The sequence below is a fragment of the Myxine glutinosa genome, chromosome 2 (assembly GCF_964187855.1).
Source record: "Myxine glutinosa chromosome 2, kmMyxGlut1.1, whole genome shotgun sequence".
In the NCBI taxonomy this organism is placed as follows: domain Eukaryota; kingdom Metazoa; phylum Chordata; class Myxini; order Myxiniformes; family Myxinidae; genus Myxine; species Myxine glutinosa.
In genome coordinates, this window is record NC_136262.1 from 30980634 (window position 1) to 31008244 (window position 27611).

The following is a 27611-nucleotide window of genomic DNA, read 5'->3' on the forward strand; positions in this document are numbered from 1 at the left end:
AGGTCTAACTAAACGATGATGACTTCTTGAGGTTGTTGGTGTGCTTGTTGAAGGTCCAAGAGTTACTTCTTCATCACTGTCACTAATATTATACACAGTGGTTGTAGTATTTATGTTGAACTCCAGCTCCATACTTGCTCGCCTCTCTGATTCTTTTTCCTCGCGGTTCACTTTACGCTGCATCTTATCTGCCAACAGTTTATCTTGGCAGCCAAATGTTGCACAGCGATCTGTCTTCATAGATTCCAGGAATGCTAAGTCTTCAGGATTCTTGATGTGAGAACTAGCATCATTGGGCCACAAGGGAAATGTCTCCATAAATTTCATCTCCATTTGATTCACCTTTGTGATGCTTGCTGGAGTTGTTCTTCGGTTAATAGGGATTGATCTAAGCTTGGAATTATCATCTGCAAGTTTGATAATTTTCTCAATAGACTTGCGTTCAGAGATGATAGGAATATTAGCCTTGCCATAAAATGGTGTCACTTTCTGCAGTACAAGCTTTGCTGATTCCCACCGAGAGCGTCGTTCAAGTTTGCCATCTTCCGTGTGCCACATGAAACAACGTAGTACTTGTAAACAAGTTGGAAGTCTGGTGCCATTGATCTGGGAATCTTGTTCAGTTATGGCACTTCCAAGACCAAACACCTTGGTGGACTCTCTTGTTGCAACAGATGCTTTCTTTACTGTGCCATCCATTGTTTTATCTGAAAGAAAAAGGTAGTATTAGTAACAATAATGTCATTTCATAATTATGTACAACAAATAAATCAATTATCCAATTTTATTAGAGTGAATATGAATGAATGAATGATCGTTTTAAGGCCATTTTCCCCGCTGGAGCGGGGGTTAGCCTTGCGGGCGCCATGACAATCATGCTTCCCTGTTTGAGGCAATGTTTTTTTATGGCCGGATGCCCTTCCTGACGCCATTAGAGTATTAGAGTATAGCCTAATAATTGTTTTAATCATCTTGTCTAGTTAAAAGATCTCTGTAAAGACAAGATGACTACAACATTCAGGATATTCTTTAATTTATATATTATATTTTAAAAATACTCTTCATTTAGCTTTATATCCATATTTTGAAAAAAATCATTATTTTGACTATTTGTATATAAATGAATTGTATCCCTATCCCTATGATGATGATATATTGCTACAGAGCACAATAATACCTTTACAAAGAGTTATTATATGTAGCAATCAGTCAATCCTTTCATTTTTATTTATGGGCCTCAAAACAGCTGCGTGTCAAATTTCCAACTCTGATACCACCGACTCAAAATATGAAATGGTGAGGTGGACCCAGAAGATGATGTCCAAACCTTACCAAATTTTGCATAGCAACTTTATTTTATGATTGGAACAAAATAAAATTTGGGCCAGATCAATCCAACATCTTTTTAAAAATAGTTGGGCGTTTGATGCACCCTATCTTCCACCTTCCTTTAATTCCATCTGGGTCCACAACGAATCGTCCCACTTCATCCTTCAAGCAACTCACCCCCATCACATTGCACCTCTCTTTCGCTATCTGCTTTGCAATCTTGAATACCGCTCTCTGACCCTCTTCCGAATCCAAGCATTCTCCGAACATTTTCCTATATGCCTCCGCCCTCCTGCGCCTTTGCTGCCTCTTTCTTTGCAGCCTTCTTGGCTGCCTTATAACGTTCATGCTCTGCCTCTTTTGCCCCCGTACCCTTCGCCTTTTGACACTCCTTGAACTTCTTCCTCTTCTCGTCAATCCTCTTTCCAACTTCATCATCCCACCACCATGTTTCCGAATGCCTCGGTGGTCCTTTTGTCCATTCACATACCTCACCAACAGCACCCAACATCTTTCATTGACATCCAACCACTTTCAAGCTCAACCACATTATCCTCTGCCATACTCAGCCTCTCTTTTAATGCCTCCCTCTCTGTCTCCTCTTTCAACCTCCACACCTTCATTCTCGGTTGGTACTTCACCTGCCAAGCTCTCCTCGCACCTGTCACCCTTATATCACAAACAACCAAGTGGTGCTGTGAAACAGCCTCCTTCCCCGGGATCACTTTGGTGTGCCAGAGGTGCGCCCTATCTCGCTTACGCACCATCAGGTAGTCAACGTTTTTTTTTGTTTGTTTTTTGTTTTTTTTTGTCTATAGAGTCGAGGCTCGTGAAAGAGCTAACATTTATCAAACAAGCAAACAAGGTATATAAAAAGGAGAGCGGTCGACAAGATGGGGAGAGAAGGGGAGGAAGCACACAAACACAACATTTGAGAGCAGGGACATCGGGAGATGTGTGGGAGGGAGAGGGCCTGGGGGGAGGCAGGATAGGTATAAAACACAAGGACACCAAGGACTTACAGGAAAGAAGACAAAAATCACCTCAAAAAAGTGGATTTGGGGTGAAATTAGCGTGGGTAGAAAAGATCAAGGTTTTGGATTGGGGAAGATAAGAGATGGTGGTGAACAGCCGTTTTATAGACCTGGAGGGAGGAGTGGGATTGAAGAGAGTGAGGGAGTTTGTTCCAGAGGCGGGAGAAAAGAGGAATGAAGGAGTGAAGGTGAGCAGAGAGTCTTGATTTTGGCAGTTTAACCATAAGAGGGTTGCAGGCAGATCTTGTGCGACCTGCAGGAATATTTGGGGGACAGAGCCCAGAGAGAGCTGGGGGAGCAAGGCCGGAGAGGAGTCGGTAGAAGACGGAAAGACCACAAACCTGCCTGCGGTGAGTAAGTGAAAGGCCCTCGGAGATGGCGTCATCGCGGGAGATTCCAATGATTCTGAACGCTTTGGTTTCAACAGCGTGAAGACGAGCTAGGTGTGAGGCAGGAGCACCAGCCCAGAGGGGAGAGCAGTATTCCATTGAGCTGTGGATGAAAGCCTTGTATGTGGTGAGGAGCTCAGGTGTGCCAAGGAAGGACTTCGCACGACAGAGGATGCCCAGTCGGCGACTGGCTTTGGAGGCCAGCTTGGAAATGTGGTTTTCCCAGGAAAGATCATGGCAGATAGTGAGACCCAAAAGCTTGAGTGACAGAACTTCTTGCAGAGGATTATTCAGAAAGTAGATGGGAGGGTTGTCCAGTTAGTCTTTTCGGAGAGACATCGTAAGAGTGTGAGATTTGTCAGGATTGAAAGACATGTTCCACTTGTTTGCCCAGTCTGTGATTTTGTCCAGGTCTGCAGAGAGTGAGGAGGCTGCAGACTGCCGATCTGAGGGATGAGGAATGGAGCGCCAAAGAGTGGAGTCATTAGCAAAGAGATAGAGAGGATTTTCAAGAGAGTCAGAGATCATTGGATAAAAAAATAACCACATTTAGAGGCCATTTTTCCCCGCAAAGCGGGGGTTGGCCTTTTTCGGGGACTGTGGTTGTTGTTGTTTTTTGGTCCCCTTTTTGAAGCAATGTTTTACGGCCGGATGCCCTTCCTGCCGCCAACCCTTTTTGTCGCCTTTTACGACAAGCAGGGAATTACCAGTGAACTGGTACTCAATTAGCCGACCTCGGAAGGATGACGGGCTGAGTCAACCCCCCTGGCGTTAATTCAGCGATCGACCGGGATTCAAACCCAGGATCCTGGGATCCTAAGCTGGCACCCTAGCCGCTAGCCCAACACCAGGCATCATTGATGAAGACCAGAAAAAGCACAGGGCCCAGAACACTGCCGTGGGGAACTCCAGCCTGAACAGGAAGAGGAGATGGGAGAAACCCATTCAGGGCCACACGTTGACTACGACGAGAGAGGAAGTCCGCCAGCCATGCGTGGAGATTTCCATGGATACCGACGGTTGTCGTCGACCCACCTGACGTGTATATAACAAGCTTATTAGCCGCTTTCTGGAACTGTGTATTACAAATCAACAAACCAGCTCCATCAGCAAACTCCAAAATCCTTTCACCTTCTCCATTCCTCACACCATATCCATAACCCCCATGACCTCCCTCAAAACAGTCTATACTCCTTCCCACATGTCCATTTAGGTCTCCTCCTACCACAACAACTTCCTCATCTTTCACGTTTTCCATCAGCTTCTCTATCACACACCAAAACTGGTCTTTCTTTTCATCGCTCCGACCGACCTGCGGAGCATATCCTGAGATGATGTTCACCAAGAGCTTTCCATTCATCATTTTCACCATCAACCTTTCACTCACTCTAATCACACTCACCACACTGTCTACAAACTCTTCAGAAAACAGGACACCAACACCATGCATGCCTTCCTGGCACCCTTGCCACACAAACTTGTATTTCTGTCCCTGCCTACCCTTCACCATCCTCACACCACTTCCCTTCCATATCTGCTCCTGCACATAACATATGTCCTCTGACCAATACTTCCACCACTTCTCCTGATCTCCCGAGCATTGTTCCTACATTCCATGTCCCAAACCTCAGAAACCGATTTCCACGTGGGGCATCAGATGTTTCATCGTCATAAATGGAGTGATTTCCACCCTTGCTTCGATCGGATTCCCCCACCTCGATTTTTGACGAGAGGGGGTGAGGACCCCCAAGGGGTGCTTCGTGCTGTACCCTGCCCATATGTCATTGTAATTGTCATGGTTCCCTTTTTGAGGCAATGTTTTATGGCCGGATGCCCTTCCTGATGCCAACCCTTTTAGTCACCTCTTACGATACGCAGGGATACGGTGTACTTATTGTAAACCGGGGTACACACCGGGAAATTATATCAACACCATGCACGTGGCTCCGTTAATTTGTGGTTCCGTTATTGTCCCCCGTCGCTCAGCGGAGCGAAAGGGGGACTATGGCTTTCCCCCTCCGTCCGTGTGTCCGGCCGTGCGGGCGGGCGTGCATGCGTAAGCGAAGGACCGCATTCAAATTTGGTGTGTGGGTGCAACCCACGTCAAAATCCAAGATGGCCGCCGCCATGTATGTCTGATGCCATGTATGTCTGAACCTTGTAACCTGCATATCTTGAAAAATAAGCGAAGTACCAACTTCTAATCTGGTGTGTGGGTGTATCTAGGCATAAGGAAGAACGCTATTGAAAATTGGGTCGCCACGTCAAAATCCAAGATGGCCGCCGCCATGTATGTCTGAACCTTGAGATGAATATCTTGAAAAATAAGCGAAGTACCAACTTCTAATTTGGTGTGTGGGTGTATCTCGGCATAAGGACGAACGCTATTGAAAATTGGGTCGCCACGTCAAAATCCAAGATGGCCGCCACCATATATATGTCTGAAACTTGAGCGAAATATCTCGAAAAATAAGCGAAGTACCAACGTCTAATCTGGTGTGTGAGTGTATCTAGGCACACGGAAGAACGCTGTTTAAAATTGGGTCGCCATGTCAAAATTCAAGATGGCCACCACCATATATATGTCTGAAACTTGAGCGAAATATCTTGAAAAATAAGCAAAGTACCAACTTCTAATCTGGTGTGTGGGTGTATCTAGGCACAAGCAAGAACGCTGTTTAAAATTGGGTCGCCACGTCAAAATCCAAGATGGCCGCCGCCATGTATGTCTGATGCCATATATGTCTGAACCTTGTAACCTGCATATCTTGAAAAATAAGTGAAGTACCAACTTCTAATCTGGTGTGTGGGTGTATCTAGGCATAAGGAAGAACGCTATTGAAAATTGGGTCGCCACGTCAAAATCCAAGATGGCCGCCGCCATGTATGTCTGAACCTTGTGAGATGAATATCTTGAAAAATAAGCGAAGTACCAACTTCTAATCTGGTGTGTGGGTGTATCTAGGCATAAGGAAGAACGCTATTGAAAATTGGGTCGCCACGTCAAAATCCAAGATGGCCGCCACCATCTATATGTCTGAAACTTCTGAGCGAAATATGTCGAACAATAAGCGAAGTACCAACGTCCAATCTGGTGTGTGGGTGTATCTATTGGGTCGCCACGTCAAAATCCAAGATGGTCGCCGCGATGTATATCTGAACCTTGTGAGATGAATATCTTGAAAAATAAGCGAAGTACCAACTTCTAATTTGGTGTGTGGGTGTATCTCGCCATAAGGAAGAACGCTATTGAAACTTGGGTCGCCACGTCAAAATCCAAGATGGCCGCCACCATATATATGTCTGAACCTTGTGAGTGAAATATCTCGAAAAATAAGCGAAGTACCAACTTCTAATCTGGTGTGTGGGTGTATCTAGGCACACGGAAGAACGCCGTTTAAAATTGGGTCGCCACATCAAAATCCAAGATGGCCGCCGCCATGTATGTCTGAATCTTGTGAGAAGAATATCTTGAAAGATAGGCGAAGTACCAACTTCTAATTTGGTGTGGGGGTGTATCTCGGCATAAGGAAGACCGCTATTGTAAAGTGGGTCGCCACGTCAAAATCCAGGACGGCCGCCACCATATATATGTCTGAACCTTGTGAGCGAAATATCTTGAAAAATAAGCGAAGTACCTTCTGGTGTGTGGGTGTATCTAGGCATAAGGAAGAACGCTATTGAAAATTGGGTCGCCCCGTCAAAATCCAAGATGGCCGCCTCCATGTATGTCTGACCCTTGTGAGCGAAATATCATATCATAGCATGTTTTCTGCTTGTTCCACTTTGTCAACTCGCATCACTTCCCCGACGGGGGACCTAGGCGTAACGCTTGTATTAAAACTAATATTAGGTCTGTGTCGCTGATAATTGCTCAGGTAAGTGCGAAGGAGATTTTGGTGGAGAATTATTGTGTATAGGAAAACCGGGCAATAACTGCTGGTTTAACTGGTACCACAAAATCGATTTATTGGCGATAAGGCCGAAAAAAATATATTGCTGGTCTCTGGTCAGACCAAAGTTCCAGAATTGATGCGGCGATGCGTTTTTCTTTTTCTTTTTTGAAAAGCATGGATTGCACATATAAAGAAGGTGTTTTTTGTGTCTTCATGCCTTGCGGTCCTCCTCATCTGCCGTGGTGCCGTCCAGTGAGAAATTAAAGACAGCCGATGGGACAGGTCGGCCTTTTTGTAAATAATGAACACAAGCTTAATAAGTTATTTTAAAATGTATTTATTTTAACAGGCGATTGCCGAAGCATTTGAATGCTGAAAAAACCGCGCATGCGCAAATGACTACACCCAGACCAATCTTCGTGTACGGGATCGGGATGACACGCTGCATGTGTATCAAAGCCGCGCATGTGCAGATGGGCTGTATGGTGTGGTCCAAATCGGCGCATTCGCTGCTGGGCTAACGCGGAAGCGCTTTAATCCATGCCGATGGTCTCCCACGATCTCTTCTCCCAGTCCACCGGATTATCACAGACACAACTTCATGACAAACGAGGTAGGATCCAGGCCTAACTAACGAGACCACCCGCAGCTCTCTAGGCCTTCTGGTTGCTTCACCCGAACCCGACAAAGAACGTCTTCGTTTCAATAAATGACAATATCCAGCCGATTGGATTCATGACGGCACGGCACACAAAACTACTCGTATCTTTGGAACGGCTGGTTGGATTTGGACAAACTAAACGTAGTTTTGTATGGAAGAACCGTGCGCGAACGTCGATACCCAAGATCTTTCATATTTCCCGAGATAGCGCGGCGCCGGCCCGGCAACATGCATACATTATATGGCTCCTCATGCTCGAAATCGCGCTTTAGGCGAGAACGTGACGTCACAGCTCACTTAATTGCAATTATCTCGTCTCGGCGCCGCCTCAAGTATACGCGAATACTTGAAGCGGCGCTGCATTGTTTATGTTTAATGTGCTCTATAATTTATGATGTGCTCTATATTTAAATAGAGACGGCGCGCGCTGTTGTAGGTACCGTTGGAAATTTGAAAAAACAAAACAAATTGTTGACGCGCAGGGTCAAAATCAATGCGCGCGCTGACTGGCGCATCGATTTTGTGAGCGAAATGTCTTTTTTTGGCCTAAACTCAAAAAAGAAGACAGTAAGACTGTCGATGATTTTAAATATTATTTATTTGTAATTACAGGCTAGAAAAATATTTTTACAAGCAGAAAACCGAAATAAAACAAATTTCAACTTTTCAGTGATTTTTGTCTTCTTCGAGGAGCCTAGGGTTGGGGAGCTGAAAATGCGAAAGAGCTCAGGGTTCAAAAGGTTAAAAGTCACACATTTGTCTATATTTATTGCTTGTTACGTGTTAACATCCTTTCATCCTCGACATTCCATAATGGATGAGTTTGCCTGTATTGGTTTCATTCTGGTTGTTTTGTGCAATATATATATATAATTACCCTCGCCAGAGGAGAGGAGCATTTGAGTTTGTTTGTTTGTCTGTTTGTCCGCACAGAATAAATATGATTTTCTCTGCAACCGTTGGTCCGATTGACAGGAAATTTTCACCACAGGTGCAACTCCACCTGTAGAATTTTTTAATGATAATTATGACATCATCGGTCACGTGGTTCGGCCGCCATCTTGGAAAAACCGAAAAACTTTGCACCTCTCTCTCTGAAAGTGCTGAATAGAAAAAATTGAGACATGGCTCATTGTAACGAACTCTCCATGGGGAATAAAATATGTTAATGATGATGTCATATGTGCCTCCATTATGACGTCATAATTCGACAAGTACAAAACTTCATCCGATCAAGATGAAATTTCTTGAGCATAATCTCGGAATAAATTAGTTTAGAAAAAAAATAATGATGACGTCATCGGTCACGTGGTTCGGCCGCCATGTTTGTTTTAAAAGCCTTAAAAACCACTGAAAATACATCCTGGCGAGGGTTTGCAATCTCTGATTGCTCTTTTTCTTGTTGTCATTTTAGTCGGAGCAAACTTCCTACCGATACATCTTTCATGATACCCACTGATGGATCTTGTCTCCTTTGTGTACATAGGGAAGGAAACGACAATTCCTTGATGGACCTGCCGGTGCTGGACAATGAAAGAGCACAGGTGAGATTGGGTTAACTACCATGATGTGGTGACATTACCTGACCTATTGAACCAAAATGTTATTGTGGAAGCCAATTCTGACTGAAAATTGAAAGGAGATTGAAAAAAAAAAAGTACAGGGGGTGATCTTTAATGATTAAACTCATGCAGATCCTTTGATTTTTTTTTTTTTCCTTTGCTTGTACTTGTAGGATGGCAGGAAGAGACTGTCTGGTGGAAGGGGAGGGCCAGATGAACAAGAGGAGCAAGAGGAGGTTGAGGATAATAGTCAACTCTTCTACCAGCCTGGAAAGAGAGGCATCTATTCTATACGCGCTGGCAAAAATACTGAGGCTCGCCTAAACTGCTACCGCAATGTCGGGCGGTCAGTGCAGAATCCAGAATTTTTGGAGGATTTTTAAATTCATATAACAATTGGAGTTTGTGTGATTCCTGGTTTACACATTACAGGGCTCTTCCTTTTTTTCGTGCAGGATATTGGGCCTCTGCCTTTTGCAAAATGAACTTTGTCCGATCACCCTGAACCGCCATGTCATCAAGGTCATTCTGGGACGCAAGGTGGTCATGCCTTTTGTGCCCTCACAATTTGTGATTATATTTTAACATGGTTTTCCTGTTTTAGGTGCTTAACCCTGGTGAGCTGACCAATTGAATTGGCACCATGTTTGGGTGATGTATTTGTGAACTTGCAGGTAAACTGGCATGACTTTGCATTCTTCGATTCTGTGACGTACGAGAGCCTGAGGCAGCTGATTCTGGCAGCACAGGGTAGTGATGCTGATAATGTATTCAAAGCCATGGATCTGATGTTCTCCATGGACCTGAACAAAGAAGAGGGTGGTGGGCTGGTATGTCGAAAACACGATGAAGAATGGAGTGAATTGCATTTCTAAACTATATTAGCCATTTTGAAAATGCAGGATGAAGTCGGACAATAAAAATAATGCATCAAACTCTTGACATTAATTAATTGCTCAAAAAAGAAACAAAAGCTTATTTGAGAGTTGTTGCTCTCGTCCTACAAATTGAGATGGCCAGCTTAATGTAGGTTTGCAGGATTCCATTATTAAAGCAGATAATATGGATAATCTTTTTCCATCTGCAGGTGGAGCTTGTCCCAGGAGGATCAATTATCGCAGTGACTCCTTCCAATGTTTACGAGTATGTACGGAAGTATGCTGAATACCGCATGCTGATTGTGGCTGAGCAGCCAATGCTGGTTGGTGCTTCTTGATTCTAGACCACACTTGATTCATGTTGTTGGTACTGTTACACTTGCATTCGTACAATTCTCACGATTTGTTTGCTCAGGCCATGCGGCGTGGGGTGTTGGAGGTGCTTCCGAGGAGTGCTCTTGAGGACCTGACTGCTGAAGATTTTCGCCTCCTGCTTAATGGCTGCGGAGAAGTCAATGTACAGATGCTGATCAGCTACACGTCCTTCAACGATGAGTCTGGTACATCCTGCTTCTTGGTCCCATCCACATTGTGTTTGTTTCATACAAAATTCAGACTAGAAGATGAGAGAGAGAGAGAGAACAAATTATTGAAGTGTGCTATTTAAGAAGCGTTATCTCCAGCAGTAGCATTATTTCGGCTGTCCTCCCCCTCCCTCCCTCCACCCCAACCCACCCGGAATAACAGTGTATCCTGCTTTCGTTTTAAATTCATTCAGCATGCACCATCTTGTCAAAAGTATTGGGACAGCTCACTCAAATTTGAAATTAACTCTCCATTTTTGTGGAATAGTTGTGGTTGAGGTTTGTGACATTGCCATCTTCCATGGCCATGGGCATTGTCTCTAGGAAATTAAAATAATAATAAATATACACATTCTGATCAAAAAATACCATCGTTAACTGAACACACTACTATTATGGCCCATATACTGCCGTGGTAAAAAATATTGGCACCCTTGCACTTTTTTCAAATAATGCACCATTTCTTCCAGAAAATTGTTGAAACTAAAAAATCTTTTGGTATCCACATTTGTATTTCTTTGGTTTGCAGTGAAACAAAACAAAAAAAAAGCTGAAAAAATTAGTAGAATGGCCTGGACAATATTATTGTCACCTTTTGGAAGTTGTTAGAAATAATTAGATTTCAAGCAGGTGATTCTCCCTTACTTTGAAATTGAACTCACCTACGGTGAGTTGCAGGTGCCTGCAATATTAAAAATCACTCATTCAACCAGTTTGAATAGAGAAAAGGAGTCATTCTGCTGTTTTGTGTCACTGTGTGTACCGCAATGAGCATGGAGAAAAGAAAGAAAACAAGAGAATTGTCTGAGGAGATCAGACACAAGATTGCAGCCAAGCATGGACAATCTCAAGGCTACTAGTTCATCTCCAGAGACCTTGATGTTCCTGTGTCCACCATACGCAATGTTGTCAGGAAGTTTAAGGCCCATGGCACTGTAGCCAACATCCCTGGATGTGGCCGCAGGAGAAAACTTGATCAAAGATTGCAGCGAAGGATTGTTCGAATGGTGGAGAAAGCACCTCGATCAACTGCCAAACAGATTCAAGCTGACCTTCAGACACAAGGTACGACAGTTTCAACTCGCACCATCCGTCGCCAACTCAATGAAAGGGGGTTCTATGGTCGGAGACCCAGGAGGACCCCACTGCTGAGAGAGAGACATAAGAAAGCCCGACTGGAGTTTGCCAAAACACACCTGAAGAAGCCAAAATCCTTCTGGGAGAAGGTCCTGTGGACAGATGAGACCAACTTGGAGCTTTTTGGTAAAGCACATCATCTCTGTTTACAGAAAACAAAATGAAGCCTTGAAAGAAAAGAACACCTTCCCTTCAGTCAAACATGGAGGATGTTCAGTGATGTTTTGGGTTTGCTGTGCTGCCTCTGGCATTGGGTGCCTTGAATGTGTGCATGGCATCATGAAATCAGGACATTATCAAGGCATTTTGAAGCGCAATATTCAACCCACTGTCAGAAAGCTGGGTCTTCGTCGACCAAATAATTTGGTCAATTTCAACTTCTTTTTCGAGAAAATTGTGAGTTATCTGAAAAAAATGCAAGGCTGCAAATATTTTTGGCCTCGACTGTACCTGTTTCTTCCATGCACCCTATTATGTCACATGCATTGCCATTATCCGTAGCTTTATTGATTGATTATTAGGATATTTAACCACTTATTTTCCACATTAAGGCTATACTGCGTCAATGATGAATATGAAAAAAAATTCAAACTATATTCCCCATGGTGAGCCGATCGTATGTATGAAGTTTCACATCAACCTGTTAAGCGGTTTGGGAGAAGATTTAATTTTTTTACTTTTTATTTTCAATCCAATATGGCTGCCAGACCATGTGACAATGACGTCATAAATGTAATTCTTCAATCACTTCGGGTCAGATATATGAAGTTTCAGAGTTTTTTGGTTAAGGATTTGAATTTAACCAGTTATGGCTGGAATACCACTTCACCGATGATGTCTTCATCATCAACCGATAAACCCCATGGGGAGCTGATGAATACCAAGTTTCAATTTTTTTCATTGAGTGGGTTTGGAGAAGATTTTGTCAATTTTTTCCTTTATTCCCATATGGCTGTCATACCATATGACCTATGTATGATGTCCGAGTTGTCAATAAAATATTCTCCATCGGGAGTACCTCCTATGTTTAAAGTTTTGCATCGATTAGGCAAGCGGTTGCAGACAAAAAAAATTTAAAGTGAAAATATAGACGTGGACACACACAGACAGACAGGGTTTTTGCAATAGTCTGGCAACCCCTTTGGGGTAAGACTAATGATTGTTATTTAACACTACTTTCTTACTAATATCTCATGAAGCCCACATCCCCTGCTTTTACCTCAAGATCCTCTCAGCACATGCCTCTCTCCACCCCCTCCTCCCACCATCCTCTATCCACCTCCCCGACGTGTACATAATAAATAGATAGATCTTAAGTTGTCGCCATCAAGATAATTTTTCTCCGAATGTATTACATACAGACACTTAATTTTTAGAAAGGTCAATTAGTATCACACGGACTATCTCTTGGCAGGAGAGAGTGCCGAGAAGCTTCTGCAGTTCAAGCGCTGGTTCTGGTCCATCGTAGAAAAGATGAACATGGCTGAACGGCAGGACCTGGTACAGTTAAACATCGGTCAAAAACACTGCAGTTTCATGGTGGACAGGATGAGTGTCATGTGCATAATTTTGGGCCTGGCATTGGTGATTTCACAAATTTGTGCAACTTGATTCCATCCAAACACATGCAAGCATTCATTTCTAACATTTTTGGAAATGTGATGCAACATCCCGCATACAACATTGAAACTTGCATACGAGTATGGATTTGATATTGGATACCTGAAGTATTGCAGAGTTGGCTTGCTTGTTGAACAAATTGAGACAAATATTCATTTACAATTTTTTCCCCTTTGGTACATCTTGTTTCTTCTTCTTTCTTTATTTCATTATTTCTTTCTTTTCTTTGTTCCTTTTTTCATTTCTTCATTTCTTTTTCTTATCCTATGCTGTGTTAAACATTTGTACATGTACAGTATATAATTTCTCGATCAAGTACTGTATGTATGTATGTATGTATGTATATATATATATATATATATATATATATATATATATATATATATATATATATATATATATATATATATATATATATATATATATATATATATATATATAATAGGTCGTTTTGGTAAGTTATTTGCTGATTGCATTGATCATAACAACGAAGCCAGGTTTGTCACACTTCAGGTACTCAGTAACAAATCGTAGATGTCTCGTTCGAGGCATCTTGACAAAACATTTTTTTTTAAAGTCATTTACTCTCACTCGCCGTCGATGTGCTTAGAACGAGCTGTCAAACAACAATTTGTCCCAACAGTATCCTTGTTAAAAAAAAAAAGAAGGAAAAAAAAGGATATTTTTGGGCCCTGGGAGGGTTCTGTTCAACTTTTTGACACCTGTTAAAAGGCATTATACAGAGGAGCCGTATGATAATGATGCTAAATACTTGGCACATTTAAAATGTATTGGAATGAAATAGTTGCAGTGGTCCAAGACATGCCAAAAACTTTCACATGACAAACGCATGGCTGAAAAAATAACGAAAGTAGCTTGGGGGTTAAAGAGGAGATTAATTAGCTAGTTATTGCATAATCATTGTTAGAATAAGATGTCTGGTGATGCCCCAAATTAGTGCTGCCAGGATCGTTCGGGTAGAGACCCTTGCATTCCCTGTGTTTAAGCTGCTCCTCTTCTTCACACTGTTGTTTTATTTAATTTCCTCCCTTGTGCTACGGGTGTAATGGGCTTGCGGTGACCTTCCTTTTCCTGTGGTGTGCTTCCCCTTTGCCCCCACCCTTCTTTATTTAATTCCACTTCTTGTGTCTGGCACAATGGAGACTGGAAAAGTATGGCCGTCGGTGTGTCGTCTCGCCCGGTGCTCCAAGTCACAGGATCCCATGGTCACACAGTAAATAGGGTAGGAGGCGATGACACGGCACACAAAGCTTTTAGGAGCCTTCCCACGGGGCAAATGGTAGAGTCCGTGGTGAGTTGGTGGACGGGACCGTGCAGATGAGCCGGCAGTCTGGTGAGGGAAGGCCATTCTTGGGATCTGGAGCGGACAAGTCCCATTATGAGTTCACCTCAAATCCCAATCAGCGTTGCCCATATTGTGCCTACCGGTACCTCAAGAGGAGAGATCATAAACCTCGACCTCCCCATCTGTCTCGGTCTCCCATTTTGTCCAATGTTTTCTGTACAAATCATTCTAACAAGAGACCAGTCGAGGTGAGTTCATTTGGGTGATGGTTCGATTTTGGAGTGTGGTGGAGTTCAGTCAGAGCTCAGTGAGTGGGAGTTGGATCTTCTTGCAGTCGTTTTGTGCTCACCTTCTCAACTCACTTCCTCACCTTCCTCCGATTCGACATACTGCCTGTGTGTGTGTGCTGCTACGTGAAGGAGCTTGGTACTACCCTCCCTGGCCTGCAAGCGTGGGACAGACTCGGCCTGCACGGCCTCATGGCGGCAGCCAACAGTAACTTGGGCGAAGGGAAGGTCTCTTATCTACTACCCTCTATCCCTCTACCTTCTTTTATTCTCCCTTTTGTTGTCTCATTATCTGTGTGTGGCATCTTTCGGATTACTTTTTCCAAGCTAATTAGGCTTTGTAACACAACGTAACACGACAGCCATATAAAAAAAATTCTTATTTCTCCATTAATGACAACGACATGCATCATGCTATGTGGTGTTGGCGTGTGGTGGTGGTGTTTGTCTTGCATGCACTCCCAAACTGCTGGACAAAATTAGTTGAAATTTAGTGGTTATACTTGGGGTGTGGTGGGAAGGTTTTAGGAGTTGAATAAAATTACTTGTCCCGGGGATGGGATTTCGGGAGGGGGTGGGGGAGCACAAATTATCTTTACAAATGCGCATGATGTAGCGCCATTCCCGGAGGGTGTATTGCAAGTCCCAGCAGTTTACAGTAATATAATAGTATCTCCGTATGGAAACCTGATGTACTGTAATTGAAAACTACTTGGCCAATTTACTTATGTGCTATGTATTTTATACACTCTTGTGAAACCGCTGGACGGAACAAGTTGAAACTTGGTGGTTGTACTCTGGGTGCGCGTGTGAACGCTCTACTAAGTCAGGATGGCCAACTCAAACTTAGCTTTTTACTTTTATGTGAAAGGGGATCAATTATCATTAAAAAAAAAAAAAAAACACCTTTAGAGGCCATTTTTCCCCGCAAGCGGGGGTTGGCCTTTTTCGGGAACTGTGGTTGTTGTTGTTTTTCGGTCCTCTTTTTGAAGCAATGTTTTACGGCCGGATGCCCTTCCTGACGCCAACCCTTTTTGCCGCCTTTAACGACAAACAGGGAATTACCAGTGAACTGGTACTCAATTTGCCGACCTCGGAAGGATGACAGGCTGAGTCAACCCCCCTGGCGTTAATTCAGCGATTGACCGGGATTCGAACCCAGGATCCTAGGATCCTAAGCCGGCATCCTAGCCGCTAGCCCAACACCAGGGATCAATTATCATAAATGGGTGAATTATCATACCTGCTAGTACATACCTGCACCGCTGGACAGAATAACCCGAAAACTGTTGTCACTAAAATACAGTATACAGGAACCTACTGGAAGTTGTACAAATCATTCTAAAATATCCCGATTCTTTGTTATAGTGTAATTAAAACTATAGTCGTCATAGATGTGGGGAATACATTGAAACGTGTCTTTGTTTTTGGGCCAATATGCGTTAATTTGGTGGTTTTACCCAGGGTGTGCTTGGGAATGTTCTAATAGGTTGGGATGGCCACAGCAAACCTGTTGCCTCCCCTTTCCGCTCCCATAGAGGGTGGGTGTTTTGAGTTAACCGTAGATATAGTTTTATCCAGAGCACCCTTCCTGACCATTCCGGATGAAATGGGATCGTGTTTGTGTGTGTGTTCGTGTTCCATTCATTAAAAAGTCCCTCCATTTATATATGCTTATTGATTGAAAAATAAAAACATTGGTGTGTCTTGGACTGTTGTGAGTATTGTTCTACCCCTCGTGCCTTGACAGACAAAAGCTCGACACTTGAGGACACCTAACAACCTCAAAGGAAAATAGTACGATGTCACAAATATTTAGTCAATTGGAAAAAGAGAATAAGAAGCATACTTTTTGTTATTTTGGCATGCAGTTGTAAATGGGGTCTAAAATGAAACTGATTTCACCTTTCCATATGGGTCTGCTTGTGGTTAAGGTATGTGTCGCAGACCTGACTTTGCCCATTTGTCCTTAACCACATCTTTGTGTCCAGGTGTACTTTTGGACATCGAGCCCATCTCTACCTGCAAGTGAGGAGGGTTTTCAACCGATGCCGTCGATTACCATCCGCCCGCCTGACGACCAGCACCTACCGACAGCAAACACGTGCATCTCGCGTCTCTATGTGCCACTGTACTCCTCACGCCAGATACTTAAGCACAAACTGCTGTTGGCTATAAAGACCAAGAACTTTGGATTCGTTTAGACCCCATGCACACATTTTCGTACGTCCATTTTACTTTATTTCCCAACCTTCTTAGTCACGTTCTGGGTGGCACGGTACATGGATTCGCATTGTGGCGAGTATACAGGCTATGGGTGTGCTGCCCAACTCGTCATCGAGAGGCATTTCTTGAAGCTGCGTACCACCGACACGTCGAACTTTGTCCCTTGCGTGACTTCCAGCCCTACCTTGCTCCTCGTTTCTGGCCACGAGACGGCTGTCGGAAAGATTGCAGCAATCAAAGACTCGAAGTTTGATTTGTTCTAAGCTTTTGTCTGCATTTCACGAGCATCTTTTTATTCAGGACGGTTTATAGCAGACTTCCTTTTTTCAGATTTTATTGTTATTGTTATTACTGCTGTCGCCCTAAGACTTGGTTTCCACATGTTGAGTATGTCATAACATGCTGAACTTTCTCCCTTCAAACTGTTGCCCGTGTGACTGGCCACTCGACAATTCATCCCATTAAGCTGCCTCGGTGGATTGGGGAGCATGCGGGACATTTAGAGGCAAGTCTCCAACCTTGGTCTTCATTTCTTTTTTTTTGTAACTGTAAAGCTGAAAACTCGGCTCCGTAAAGGTTCGGTGAATAAAATCTCATGCTTTCAGAATGTCCGTGAATGATTTTCCTTCCACTCTCATTTCTCTGCCTTGATTTGGAACTCGCCGCATCAGTTGAGAGCTAGGCTGGCCCTTGAGGTGGTCAAATAGGTATGCATCAGTCAGGAAGTCTGTCTGAATTTTAGAATGGCTTCGAATTCTTCCAGGTGATTCATTTTTAGATAGCAGAAATGTACAGTTTTGATGTTGGGAGAGGAGTGGGGAGGGAAGTGTCGTGTGCATTCTTCCAGAAACCCATACCTGACTTCCATCTGCAAGGCTAAGCTGAATGCTCCCCTCCATCACTTCATCTCTCTGTCCTCTCGTGTGCAGAACTGACTATCTGTGTCCGTTACCTTGCGCTCTCCCCTTCTCTTTCAAGAGTGATCCCTATTGTCACCTCGTGCTTCATCCCATATCCATTCCCTGATCCCACACTCTCCCGCTCCGCTTCCCTCTTTCTTCAATTCATTGCCACCCAACTCATTTGTAAGTCGAAAAACTGTTGCACTGACATTGAGCTCCTCCGTGAGCCATGACCTTTGTCGAAGGTAAGTTGGACTGGCAGCTCTTGTCGCCTTGACCAAAGGACAAACACCGCACCATGGTGACGATGTCCTCTATACATGTTGGTATTGTGGTTGAATATACTTGGCTTGAAAACAGCTCCCTCGGGGTTGTTCATATTGACTTTGACGATCTATTTTGATGCCTTCAGAATCGACGTGGAAGTCTTATACAAAATTTGTTTCTTGCAAACAGCGCTAGGCTGACAACCAAGTTGAGGTATGTCAAAAATAAAAACGTTTTGAAACTTTGTCCCGGAGCTATTCGATGTGAGGAAGAGGTGTTGATTCACTTTTTTCTTGGTGTTCTTAACACTTGGAATGTGATGAAATAGTCAACATAAGTAGGTTTTATTTTCCTTTGTGATTTATATTTTAATGGTGGAAGAATGAAATGCAATCTGGCCATCTTTTCCTTATCATTTTTAAATAGCAGAAATGTACAGTATTGGTTCTCAGCTGACCTGGGTGAAGATTCGAATCTGGATCTGGATCAGGGGGTCAATTTTTAAGTGATTCTTTACCATTGATGGGGCAAAAAATGATGTGAAGCATATTTCAAAAAGTTGTGGCCGGATTTGTACAGACCTGTTCACACTTTTTTTTTCTTTTTTTTGTGTATACAAGATCGAGGCTGATGCAAGAGCTAACATCAATGACAAAAAAAACAATCGGACACATAAGACGAAATAAAGGGAGCGGGAGACAAGATGGGGATAGGGGGGGGAAGCACACAAGTACAACATTTGAGAGCAGGGACATCGGGAGATCTGTGGGAGGTGGAGGGCTTGGGGGAAGGAGGCACGGGATAGCAGAAATGTACAGTTGGGGGATGGGAGAGGTAAAAAAAACACATGGACACTGCTCGGACTTCCAGGAAAGAAGTCGGTATTTCAGAAAAGTGTATCTGGGGTGAATTAGCGGGTGTAGAAAAGATCAAGGTTTTGGATGGGGGAAGATAAGAGATGGTGGTGAACAGCTGTTTTAAAGAACTGGAGGGAGGAGTGGGATTGAAGAGAGTGAGGGAGTTTGTTCCAGAGGCGGGAGAAAAGAGGAATGAGAGGAAAGATAAATGAAACCTCTATGCACATTCCTTGCTTCCCTCTGCACCTGCTCTCTTGAGTTGGATGATCACATTGTCACTAATTCAGTGGTCAGTCTGCTTGCTCGTTCTTTTTCCCAAGCTAAGACAAGATCTTTATCTCTTGGGGCCGATCTACGAGGATTTGCATCAGAATTGAGTTGACCTGTCCTCCAAAAGTCTCGTTTCAGGATTTGCGCTCTATAATTCAGGTAAACCGAAGAAAATGAGATTTTTTTTCCCCTCTTATTTCAAATTCCTCTAGCTTGTTTTACAGCAGTTGTTCCATTCTCTTTATTGTCTGTGTTGGGTATTAGTACTACACATCCCTCCATACTCGGTTGTGGATTTGTCTCCTAACTTCGTGCACTTTCCTTTCCATTTGGACCATCAGCACACTTCTTTCTGTAATCTTTGATTTGTTTTTTCATTTTATCCACGTTACAGATGAGACTACCGACAGGCCAATCAATCAAGAGGAGTTTAACAAGTTCTTCCACGTGAATGTTTTTATTATAAAATCTTGTACAGTATATCAATCAACTACCCGTCATGCTTTCGCGCCACCGAATCTCCGATACAAAGTAAGGAGACACAAAGTAAGGAGGCACACAGTAAGGAGGCGGGGTGAGAGGCAAGGAGATTCCCCCAAACTTTCCCCTCCCACTAATCGAGGCTATTTATTCCAAATGCACAAGGGTACATTTATTTATTTTGAGTTTTTACGCCATAGCCGTAGGGGGCAAAGCTGTCTGGAACAGTTTGGCTGTCCATATGTATGAGTGTCCCTTCCAAACGTACAACAATCAGAGCTCAGGATCTGGTCACATGACAGTGTTGATGTGATGTCATTAAGGCGTACGACGGCTGACTCCACACACCGCCATTTTGATTTCTATGCCGTTCAGGCCGAAACATGTCGAACCCGTCATATATCACAGTCATGCTCTACCTTTATGATTTTCATTCAATGTGAAACAAACAAACCGATTGTTAAAATGACCATCACATATAGATGAAAGCATCGGCGTTACGGCTCTTCCAACGACACTACGTATAGACCTTAGGCTCATGCCTCACCTTCAGGCCGCTTCGGACAAATTAGCCCAGGTTTCTTAATATAGTTGTATCATTTTCGTAATAATAACATTAATAATAATATTATAGTAAATATAATCGTAACACTGCAATCCCTTTGTCGTGACTGCAAAATTACTGGATTGAAGCGGTGTATGGTTGGTTCATTGTTGACGACATTATAATAATAAATGGACCAAACCATTTCATGTAAATAGAGGGGGGGGGATATAATTTTAGATAGATATATAGTACGGGCATGCCCTAGTAATAATAAAAGGCAGTGTCCGTCTGTGTGTGTCTCCTCCATAACTCTAAAACCATGAAACATAGTGGCCCCAAACTTTGCATGCATTCACCTGGACCTCCAATAGATTGCAATGATGAAAACTGGGTGTTTGGGTGTGTTATAACACCCTTTTTGAAGATTATTTAACGAGGTGCTCCTAAGAAAAATAAACCCTGAAAAAGGCTTACCAATATGGCGGCCTGCCATCTTGGTCAGCCCACTGCACCTCGCTGGGTTCTTAACCTGCCATTTTGTTTCAGCCGACTCAAACGTGCCTTGCTTTGGAAACATGATTGATAATTATCATTACATAATTGAAGCATATCATCAAAATCTGGATTCGGATATGAGGATTGGATCCTGTCGACTAAATAAATGTCCAAATCCGGAGTGAAATCTGGCAAAATTTACCATATCTAGTGATTTTATAACTAAGTGTAATTTTAGTAATTTTATAACATGTCTCTCTGAAAAGACCGACTGGAAAACCCTCCCATTTTCTCAACAATCCTCTCCAAGAAGTTCTGTCGCTCAAGCTTTTGGGTCTCACTATCTGCCATGATCTTTCTTGGGAAAACCACATTTCCAAGCCGGCCTCCAAAGCCAGTCGCTGACTGGGCATCCTCCGTCGTGCGAAGTCCTTCCTTAGCACACCTGAGCTCCTCACATACAAGGCTTTCATCCGCAGCTCAATGGAATACTGTTCCCCCCTCTGGGCCGGTGCTCCTGCCTCACACCTAGCTCGGCTTCACGCTGTTGAAGCCAAAGTTTTCAGAATCATTGGAATCTCCTGCGATGAAGCTAACTCCGAGGGCCTTTCACTCACTCACCGCAGGCAGGTTGGTGGTCTTTCTGTCTTCTACCGACTCCTTTCCGGCCTTGCTCCCCCAGCTCTCTCTGTGCTCTGTCCCCCAAATATTCCTACAGGTCGCACAGGATCTGCCAGCAACCCTCTTATAGTCTAGTAGGAAGACTAGGTCCCCCTGCACCCCCCGGAGATATACTTCTAATCAGTGTTTCTAGATTGGAAAAAATGTGTAGAAAATGACTAGCTATGGCCCCAAGCTGAAAAAATGTCCCACATACCATTTTTATGCAAATTACTGCTGCAAATTTTATGCAAAATTATGCAAATTTTATGCAAATTTTTGATGAGTAGAGTTGAGGGGTCTTTGAGGGCTTCATCGAGGTGCTCTCGGTTGCAAGACTGGGTCATTCTGAGAAGCACAGCAGGGTCAGAGATCATGATGTTCTCCTCCTCAGTGAATCTCTCCATCAACAGCCTCTCCATTGCCTCACACACTGTTTTGAGGCAAAAGAGGGACTTTGCGTAGGCCTTTCCACTGAGAACACCTTTGAGAGATCCACTTGTTACTAGTTGTGCCTCAAAGAGAATCTCTGCATATCCAGAACCACGCATCTTGTGTCCAGTGAGCATCCCGATGTAGTTCATGGATGTGTGGAAGGGTCCAATCGTTACTACATGACTAGCAAATTCATTTGGCCAGCGCCAGATGATGGGAAGGGCTTTCATGCAGACACCCAGATCAAATGTATTCAGGACCCATCTCTGACCCACCTCAGCAGTTGCTGCCTCGGAACGCTTCAGTAGCTCACGAACAACTGCGTTGTCTGTGATCGGTTGGTGGATAGGCGTGCAGTAGTCGACTGTTGATTTGCTGGGTGGGGGAGAACCAGTTGCAGAGGTGAAACCCCCTAGCCCAGGCACAGGCTGCAGGCCACAGCTTCCGATGTATCTGATGAAGAGCCAGATGTAGTACTCTTGCATCGTAGTGGCATAGACTGTGTCATTCTCTGCTGGCGGTGTGAATGATGAGCCTTCAGGGAACTTCGGGCCAACGCGAGTAAAGTGCAAGGGTGGGAGAGTTTTTGGTGTGTCGACCTTCAGGCTACGCTGTTGTGACCTATTGATGGTAGGTAGCATTCGGTCCTTGCTGCTCTCGAACCCGGGCTTGACCTCCTGCACCATGATTCCTCCAGCACTGTTTACAATGTTGCTGCCGTGCACACTGGTAGTGGTTTTATTCAAGTTGTCCCACTCACAGTGGAATACAAGGTTGCCCTCTCCTGTCACAATTTGTGGTGTACGATAAGTTGAGACTTCATCCAGGACCTTGGCGAGAGCAGTTTCCAACTCCAAGGCGAAATCGTAGCTCTCAGAGTGTCCAAGCCTGTGTAGTATTGTGGTGAGCTGTTTGCTTCGGAACAGGTGCCTTACAGTCACACAGAGGAGAATGTGCTTTGGTAACTTCCATTTTCCATCTGACACTGCACGGCACAGATCTTGTCCAATGGAGAAGACCAGACGCTTCACCTTTTCTGTCTCGATGCCCTCCTTGCCAGTCATTAGCACGCTGAGAAAGCGGACAAGGTCTGGAGGTAGGATGTCTTCAGGATTGAGCTCCATGTCTTCAGCTGTTGGTGGCCATGGTTGGTCTTTACACTCTCTGAAAGCCTGTAGAATACCCTGGCGAAGTTGGAGGGCAACATTTTGGTTCTTGTTTGTGCTTCCGAGTGTGAATGCTCGTGCGAGAGCATTGGAAACTGTTATGTTTGAGCTGTGCACAAGCCAGAAAGAAATGACATCACATTTGTCATGATCAACCTTCGTGAAGTGGATATGCTCCTTGATTGGGTCATTCTGTAGGCGTTTCAGTAGTTTCTCTGACCGATAATTTGAGTTCTCATATCCATTCAGTTTCAGTTCCTCGACATAGAGCAAGCGCAAGGAAGAAAGCTGTAGAACTTTATTCTGCTGGATGACCTGGGTTTGAATGTGTTCCAGTACTGAGTTGAATGCCTTTTCATGGGCGGCTGACATGCAAGCCTGCTCCTTTGGTGCTTCGGCTCTGTGAATCGCACGCTCATAGTTGTAGAATGCTGTGCGGAAAGCTTTAAAACATGACGGATGGTGTTTGGCCTCACATGCAAAGAGGTCTTTGTTTTTCACCTTTCGATGGAGTCGATAGAGACCCATTTTCTCAGCCCGTGTTTCGATTTGCTCCCATGCATTTTCTTTGTTTTTAAAGGACTAGGGCATTGCCCGTACTATATCTATATCTAAAATTATATCCCCCCCCTCTATTTACATGAAATGGTTTGGTCCAAAGCGAACGGCTTCCGGAGTTTGGTAAAGCAATCGCCATCGCGTGCACAAACGCGCAGGAAAGCGAATGAATCGCAAATTCGTTTTTATTAGTTTTAAAACTTTATTAAAACATAGTTTAACGGCAACATAGTTTTCCAACGTGAAATAAATGAATACGCTGTCAAATGTGCCATCCGAGGCAGAGTGTGTCCGCCACGTTCGGCACACGCGATCGTTCGCTGCTCTCTGATTGGTTGAATCGTTTTTTGGACATAGCTCGTTAAGTAATTGTCCGATTAATATGAAACCTTGAAAAGGCACATCCTCGGGTCCCCAGCAATATACCTGGCAAGTTAAAAGTATATCGGACCCGTGGTTGTTGAGAAACAGCGGTCACAGACAAACGTACAAACGTACAGACAGAGATTACTGGAATTATAGATAGATGGGAAGGTTGTAGGCCTCTCAGTATTGCGATGAGCATCTTTGGTCTCAACTTTCTCACAAAATATACACTCTGGCGGGAAGATGGGTTCAGCAGAACCTCCTGGTTTACGAGGAGAGTGATGCCATGATGAGGTTGATGGCCCTGGTTCTGTATCATCTCCCAGACGATGAAAGTGGCGGACAAAGTGCTTATAACACTTGCTGTGATATCCTACTCTTTCTAGGTCATCAGGAAGAGTTGCCGGGATCTGATCACATACTGATTGCATACGACATGGGGAGTCATGCGGTTGGTTGAGACGTCTATCCCGGATCTTTTGAAGCAGTTGCAGTTTTTCTGAAGCAGATCCTTTAATTTTACGGAGGGGCGTGAAATCCCCATGATCAGACATGGATGGTACATGAAGGATGCATGTAGGAGGAGAGCTTTGGGCTGCAGGTTCTACACTCCGTTTTCTTTTGGGCATGCTTGCTGTCGATGTCTACCATCACTGTTAAATGACAAATAAGAAATCACGAATGATGTTAAAAGTGCCTGTGAAAGGAGGCTCTGAGTTTTCAGTGAGGTAACAGAGGTTCTGAGTCATGTTCTACACTAGGGTACTTTTTAGCTGACTAAACCATGTTTAGTGGCATCAAAAGTGCTAATAGCTAAAACATCTAAATTCTTCCACACTAACGTTAGCTATCTAGGCCAATGAAACATTGTGCTAAGTTACTGTAGCTAGCTCAGCTGTCGTGCCTCTTTCTGGTTCAATTCATATACAGAAGTCAACAGATATGTCTCATGTTTGGCATTAACAAAAGTTTAAGTTACACCGACATTAGGAACATACTGTACATAGATGAGGCTAGCTTTAACGTTAGCTAACATGGTGCTAGCTGGCTCAGCTGTTATTCTGCCTGTTTATGATTTCATGCAGAAACTGAAGTCAAGAGTGTGAGTAACATTATAGTTAGCATCTTACCTGGCTAGATTGGAGGATGAATACCAAGAACAACACACAGATGGAATGGAAGACTGAACTTTCAACTGAGGTATTCAATAACATCAACGTTACCAATTGATACGAGCGCGCGACATTACCAATTGATACGAGCGCGCGAGCGCGCATGTTACATGGATGGAAATGTAAAATGGCAGCTATAGCAGCACTAATTTGGATCTCTAGTCTGTCATTTCTGCACTGTGATTGGATAACATAAAAAAATATGTTTGGGAGTTAACAGCAGGAGTTGGTAGATTTTACGTGGGCTGGGTGAGAAACCTTTAAATAAGCAAGTGAAAATCTCTCGCAATACAAAGTCAATGGTGGGAAGAAAAGTTGAGTGGTACCAATGTTACTGCCAATGTCCCGCCCCTATGCAAGACTCAGGAGCATCTTGTTGACATTTAACCTTGAAAATACCTGGGTTTAGACCCCTTATGTACCATGTTAAGTTATCTGCAGTATTAACGTATCCTTATCATTTGTAAAACTGATTATTTTGTAATTACAGCATTAATATGCATACTAGTATACCATAGACACATGTAATCATGTTATGAATAGTTCTATCATGATCTATGCCCTTCAAAACATGGGTCTAGACACCTTCATTTTTCAATTATCTGCAATATTGGCTGAGATATGTCAAAAATCGTTTTTTTGATAATGGCAGCAGTAATTTGCATAAAAATGGTATGTGGGACATTTTTTCAGCTTGGGGCCATAGCTAGTCATTTTCTACACATTTTTTCCAATCTAGAAACAATGATTAGAAGTATATCTCCGGGGGGTGCAGGGGGACCTAGTCTTCCTACTAGACTACTTATGGTTAAACTGCCAAAATCTATGTCTCTGCTCACCTTCACTCTTTCATTCCCCTTTTCTCCAGTCTCTGGAACAAACTCCCCCACTCCCTTCAATCCCACTCCTCCCTCCAGGTCTTTAAAACAGCTGTTCACCACCATCTCTTATCTTCCCTCATCCAAAACCTTGATCTTTTCTACCCCCGCTAATTCACCCCAGATACACTTTTTCGAAATTCCAACTTCTTTCCTGGAAGTCCTTGCAGTGTCCATATGTTTTATACCATCCACCTCCCCCCAAGCCCTCTCCCTCGCACAGTTCTCTCGATGTTGTTTGTGTCCTTCCCCCTCTCCCCATCTTGTCTACCGCTCCCCTTATTTTGTGTTTTATGTTGGTTTGACTTTTTGTGTGATTAAGCGCGATACAAAAGAAATGAATTATTATTATTATTATTAATGTGGGCTCTTTGACGAGCCTCGATAATGTATACCCAAAAAAAAAAAAAAGGGTGTATATGTTCATTTATTTAAGCGAGGCTGTCATTCTCCTTCTGGGGTTCGGTTTTTTTTTTTTGTTTAACTTAATTTTTAACTTAGTTCATACTTCTGTGGGATAGGGTGTCACTCCACTGCATAGTCCACTGTACCTGCAATCTGCTTTTAAAATTATCTATAGATGATGGACCAAGATTGCGTATATTTTTGAATATGATTAACCACCACTTGGTGAAAGCTATTCAGGCTGCTTTTGCAAGCCATGGCGTTACAGTAGACAGAGCCTTTTTGTTTTTACATACCCATTTTTATATTGACTAATATTTTTGTGCGATATGCTAATCCTCCCTTCCCACACCCTCACCTTCCCCCTCCATGCTCCCTCCTCTTCCTCCCCCTTTCCCCCTCTCTTCATACTCCTGGCAGGAAGTGCTTGCTGGGTACTTTTGCCATATACAGAATAAACGAGTGTCTCAATGCAATATCTTCACTTACTAGTGACTGTCAGCTTCGAGACTTACGGTTAGGCAACAGTACTTAAAAAAAAATTAAAAAATCTTACATTATTTGCTAACTGGTATCTCCATCGAGGTCATAATAAAGCGCGGCGTTATGCGTGCTTCTTGCGAGCAAGGAGGAAGCGGACAAGCGGTAACTTATAAGCGTCTTTATTTCAGGAGCTCACTGTAACACTGGCGCGCTCCGGGCTGCGCGCCCGGTGTATATCATGAGGCCACGCCTACCCCTCGGGCGTGGCCACCGCCCACTTGGTGCGCGGAATGATGTCACCACGCCAGTGGGCTTTTGTGTCCGCCACACGTGCCCCCCCAGAATTCCAGCGCACCTGGAGGGCCAGTTTGCGGGGCAGACGAATGACCCGGCCGAAGCGCCCCCTGGCGATCGGCGGCGTCCGGGGTGCAGGGATGCCAGGTGGGATGCCCCTGGCTGCCCCTGGGATGGGTGCAGGACCGGGGGGCGGCGTGGCGGCGGGTCTGGGCGGTGCCGGGGGTCCGCCCGCAGGGGGGCGGCCCCGACGTGGGGGTCGGGCCACTGGCGGAGGATGGTCCACGTCGAGGTGGGCCGGCTTGAGGCGGTCTACTGAAACGCAGTCAGGAGTACCGCCGATGTCCAGGGTGAAGTGCTTCGCCCCGGTCTCCAGCACGCGGAAAGGCCCTTCGTACGGGGGCCACAGTGGTGTCCGGTGGGCATCGTGGCGGACGAAGACGTACTCCGCCGTGCGAAGCTCCGGG

General features: G+C 44.1%; 1 protein-coding gene across 19 annotated transcripts in view; it reads left to right on the top strand.

Annotated features, from left to right (window-relative positions):
* The window catches only part of UBR5 (ubiquitin protein ligase E3 component n-recognin 5), a 110298-nt gene extending 91975 nt beyond the window's left edge, over nt 1–18323 (top strand). For 11 of the 19 annotated variants that reach the window (XM_068108503.2, XM_068108490.2, XM_068108493.2 and 8 more), the window contains 8 exons: nt 8796–8853; nt 9045–9217; nt 9327–9411; nt 9546–9701; nt 9959–10072; nt 10165–10309; nt 12885–12970; nt 16675–18323. In XM_068108503.2, coding sequence (XP_067964604.1) covers nt 8796–8853; nt 9045–9217; nt 9327–9411; nt 9546–9701; nt 9959–10072; nt 10165–10309; nt 12885–12970; nt 16675–16887 — 1030 coding nt within the window. In that variant the 3' untranslated portion in view covers nt 16888–18323. The remainder of the gene's footprint in view (nt 1–8795; nt 8854–9044; nt 9218–9326; nt 9412–9545; nt 9702–9958; nt 10073–10164; nt 10310–12884; nt 12971–16674) is intronic. The other 8 variants (XM_068108504.2, XM_078773097.1, XM_078773098.1 and 5 more) reach the window with 2 other exon arrangements.
* The last annotated feature ends 9288 nt before the right edge of the window (nt 18324–27611 follow it).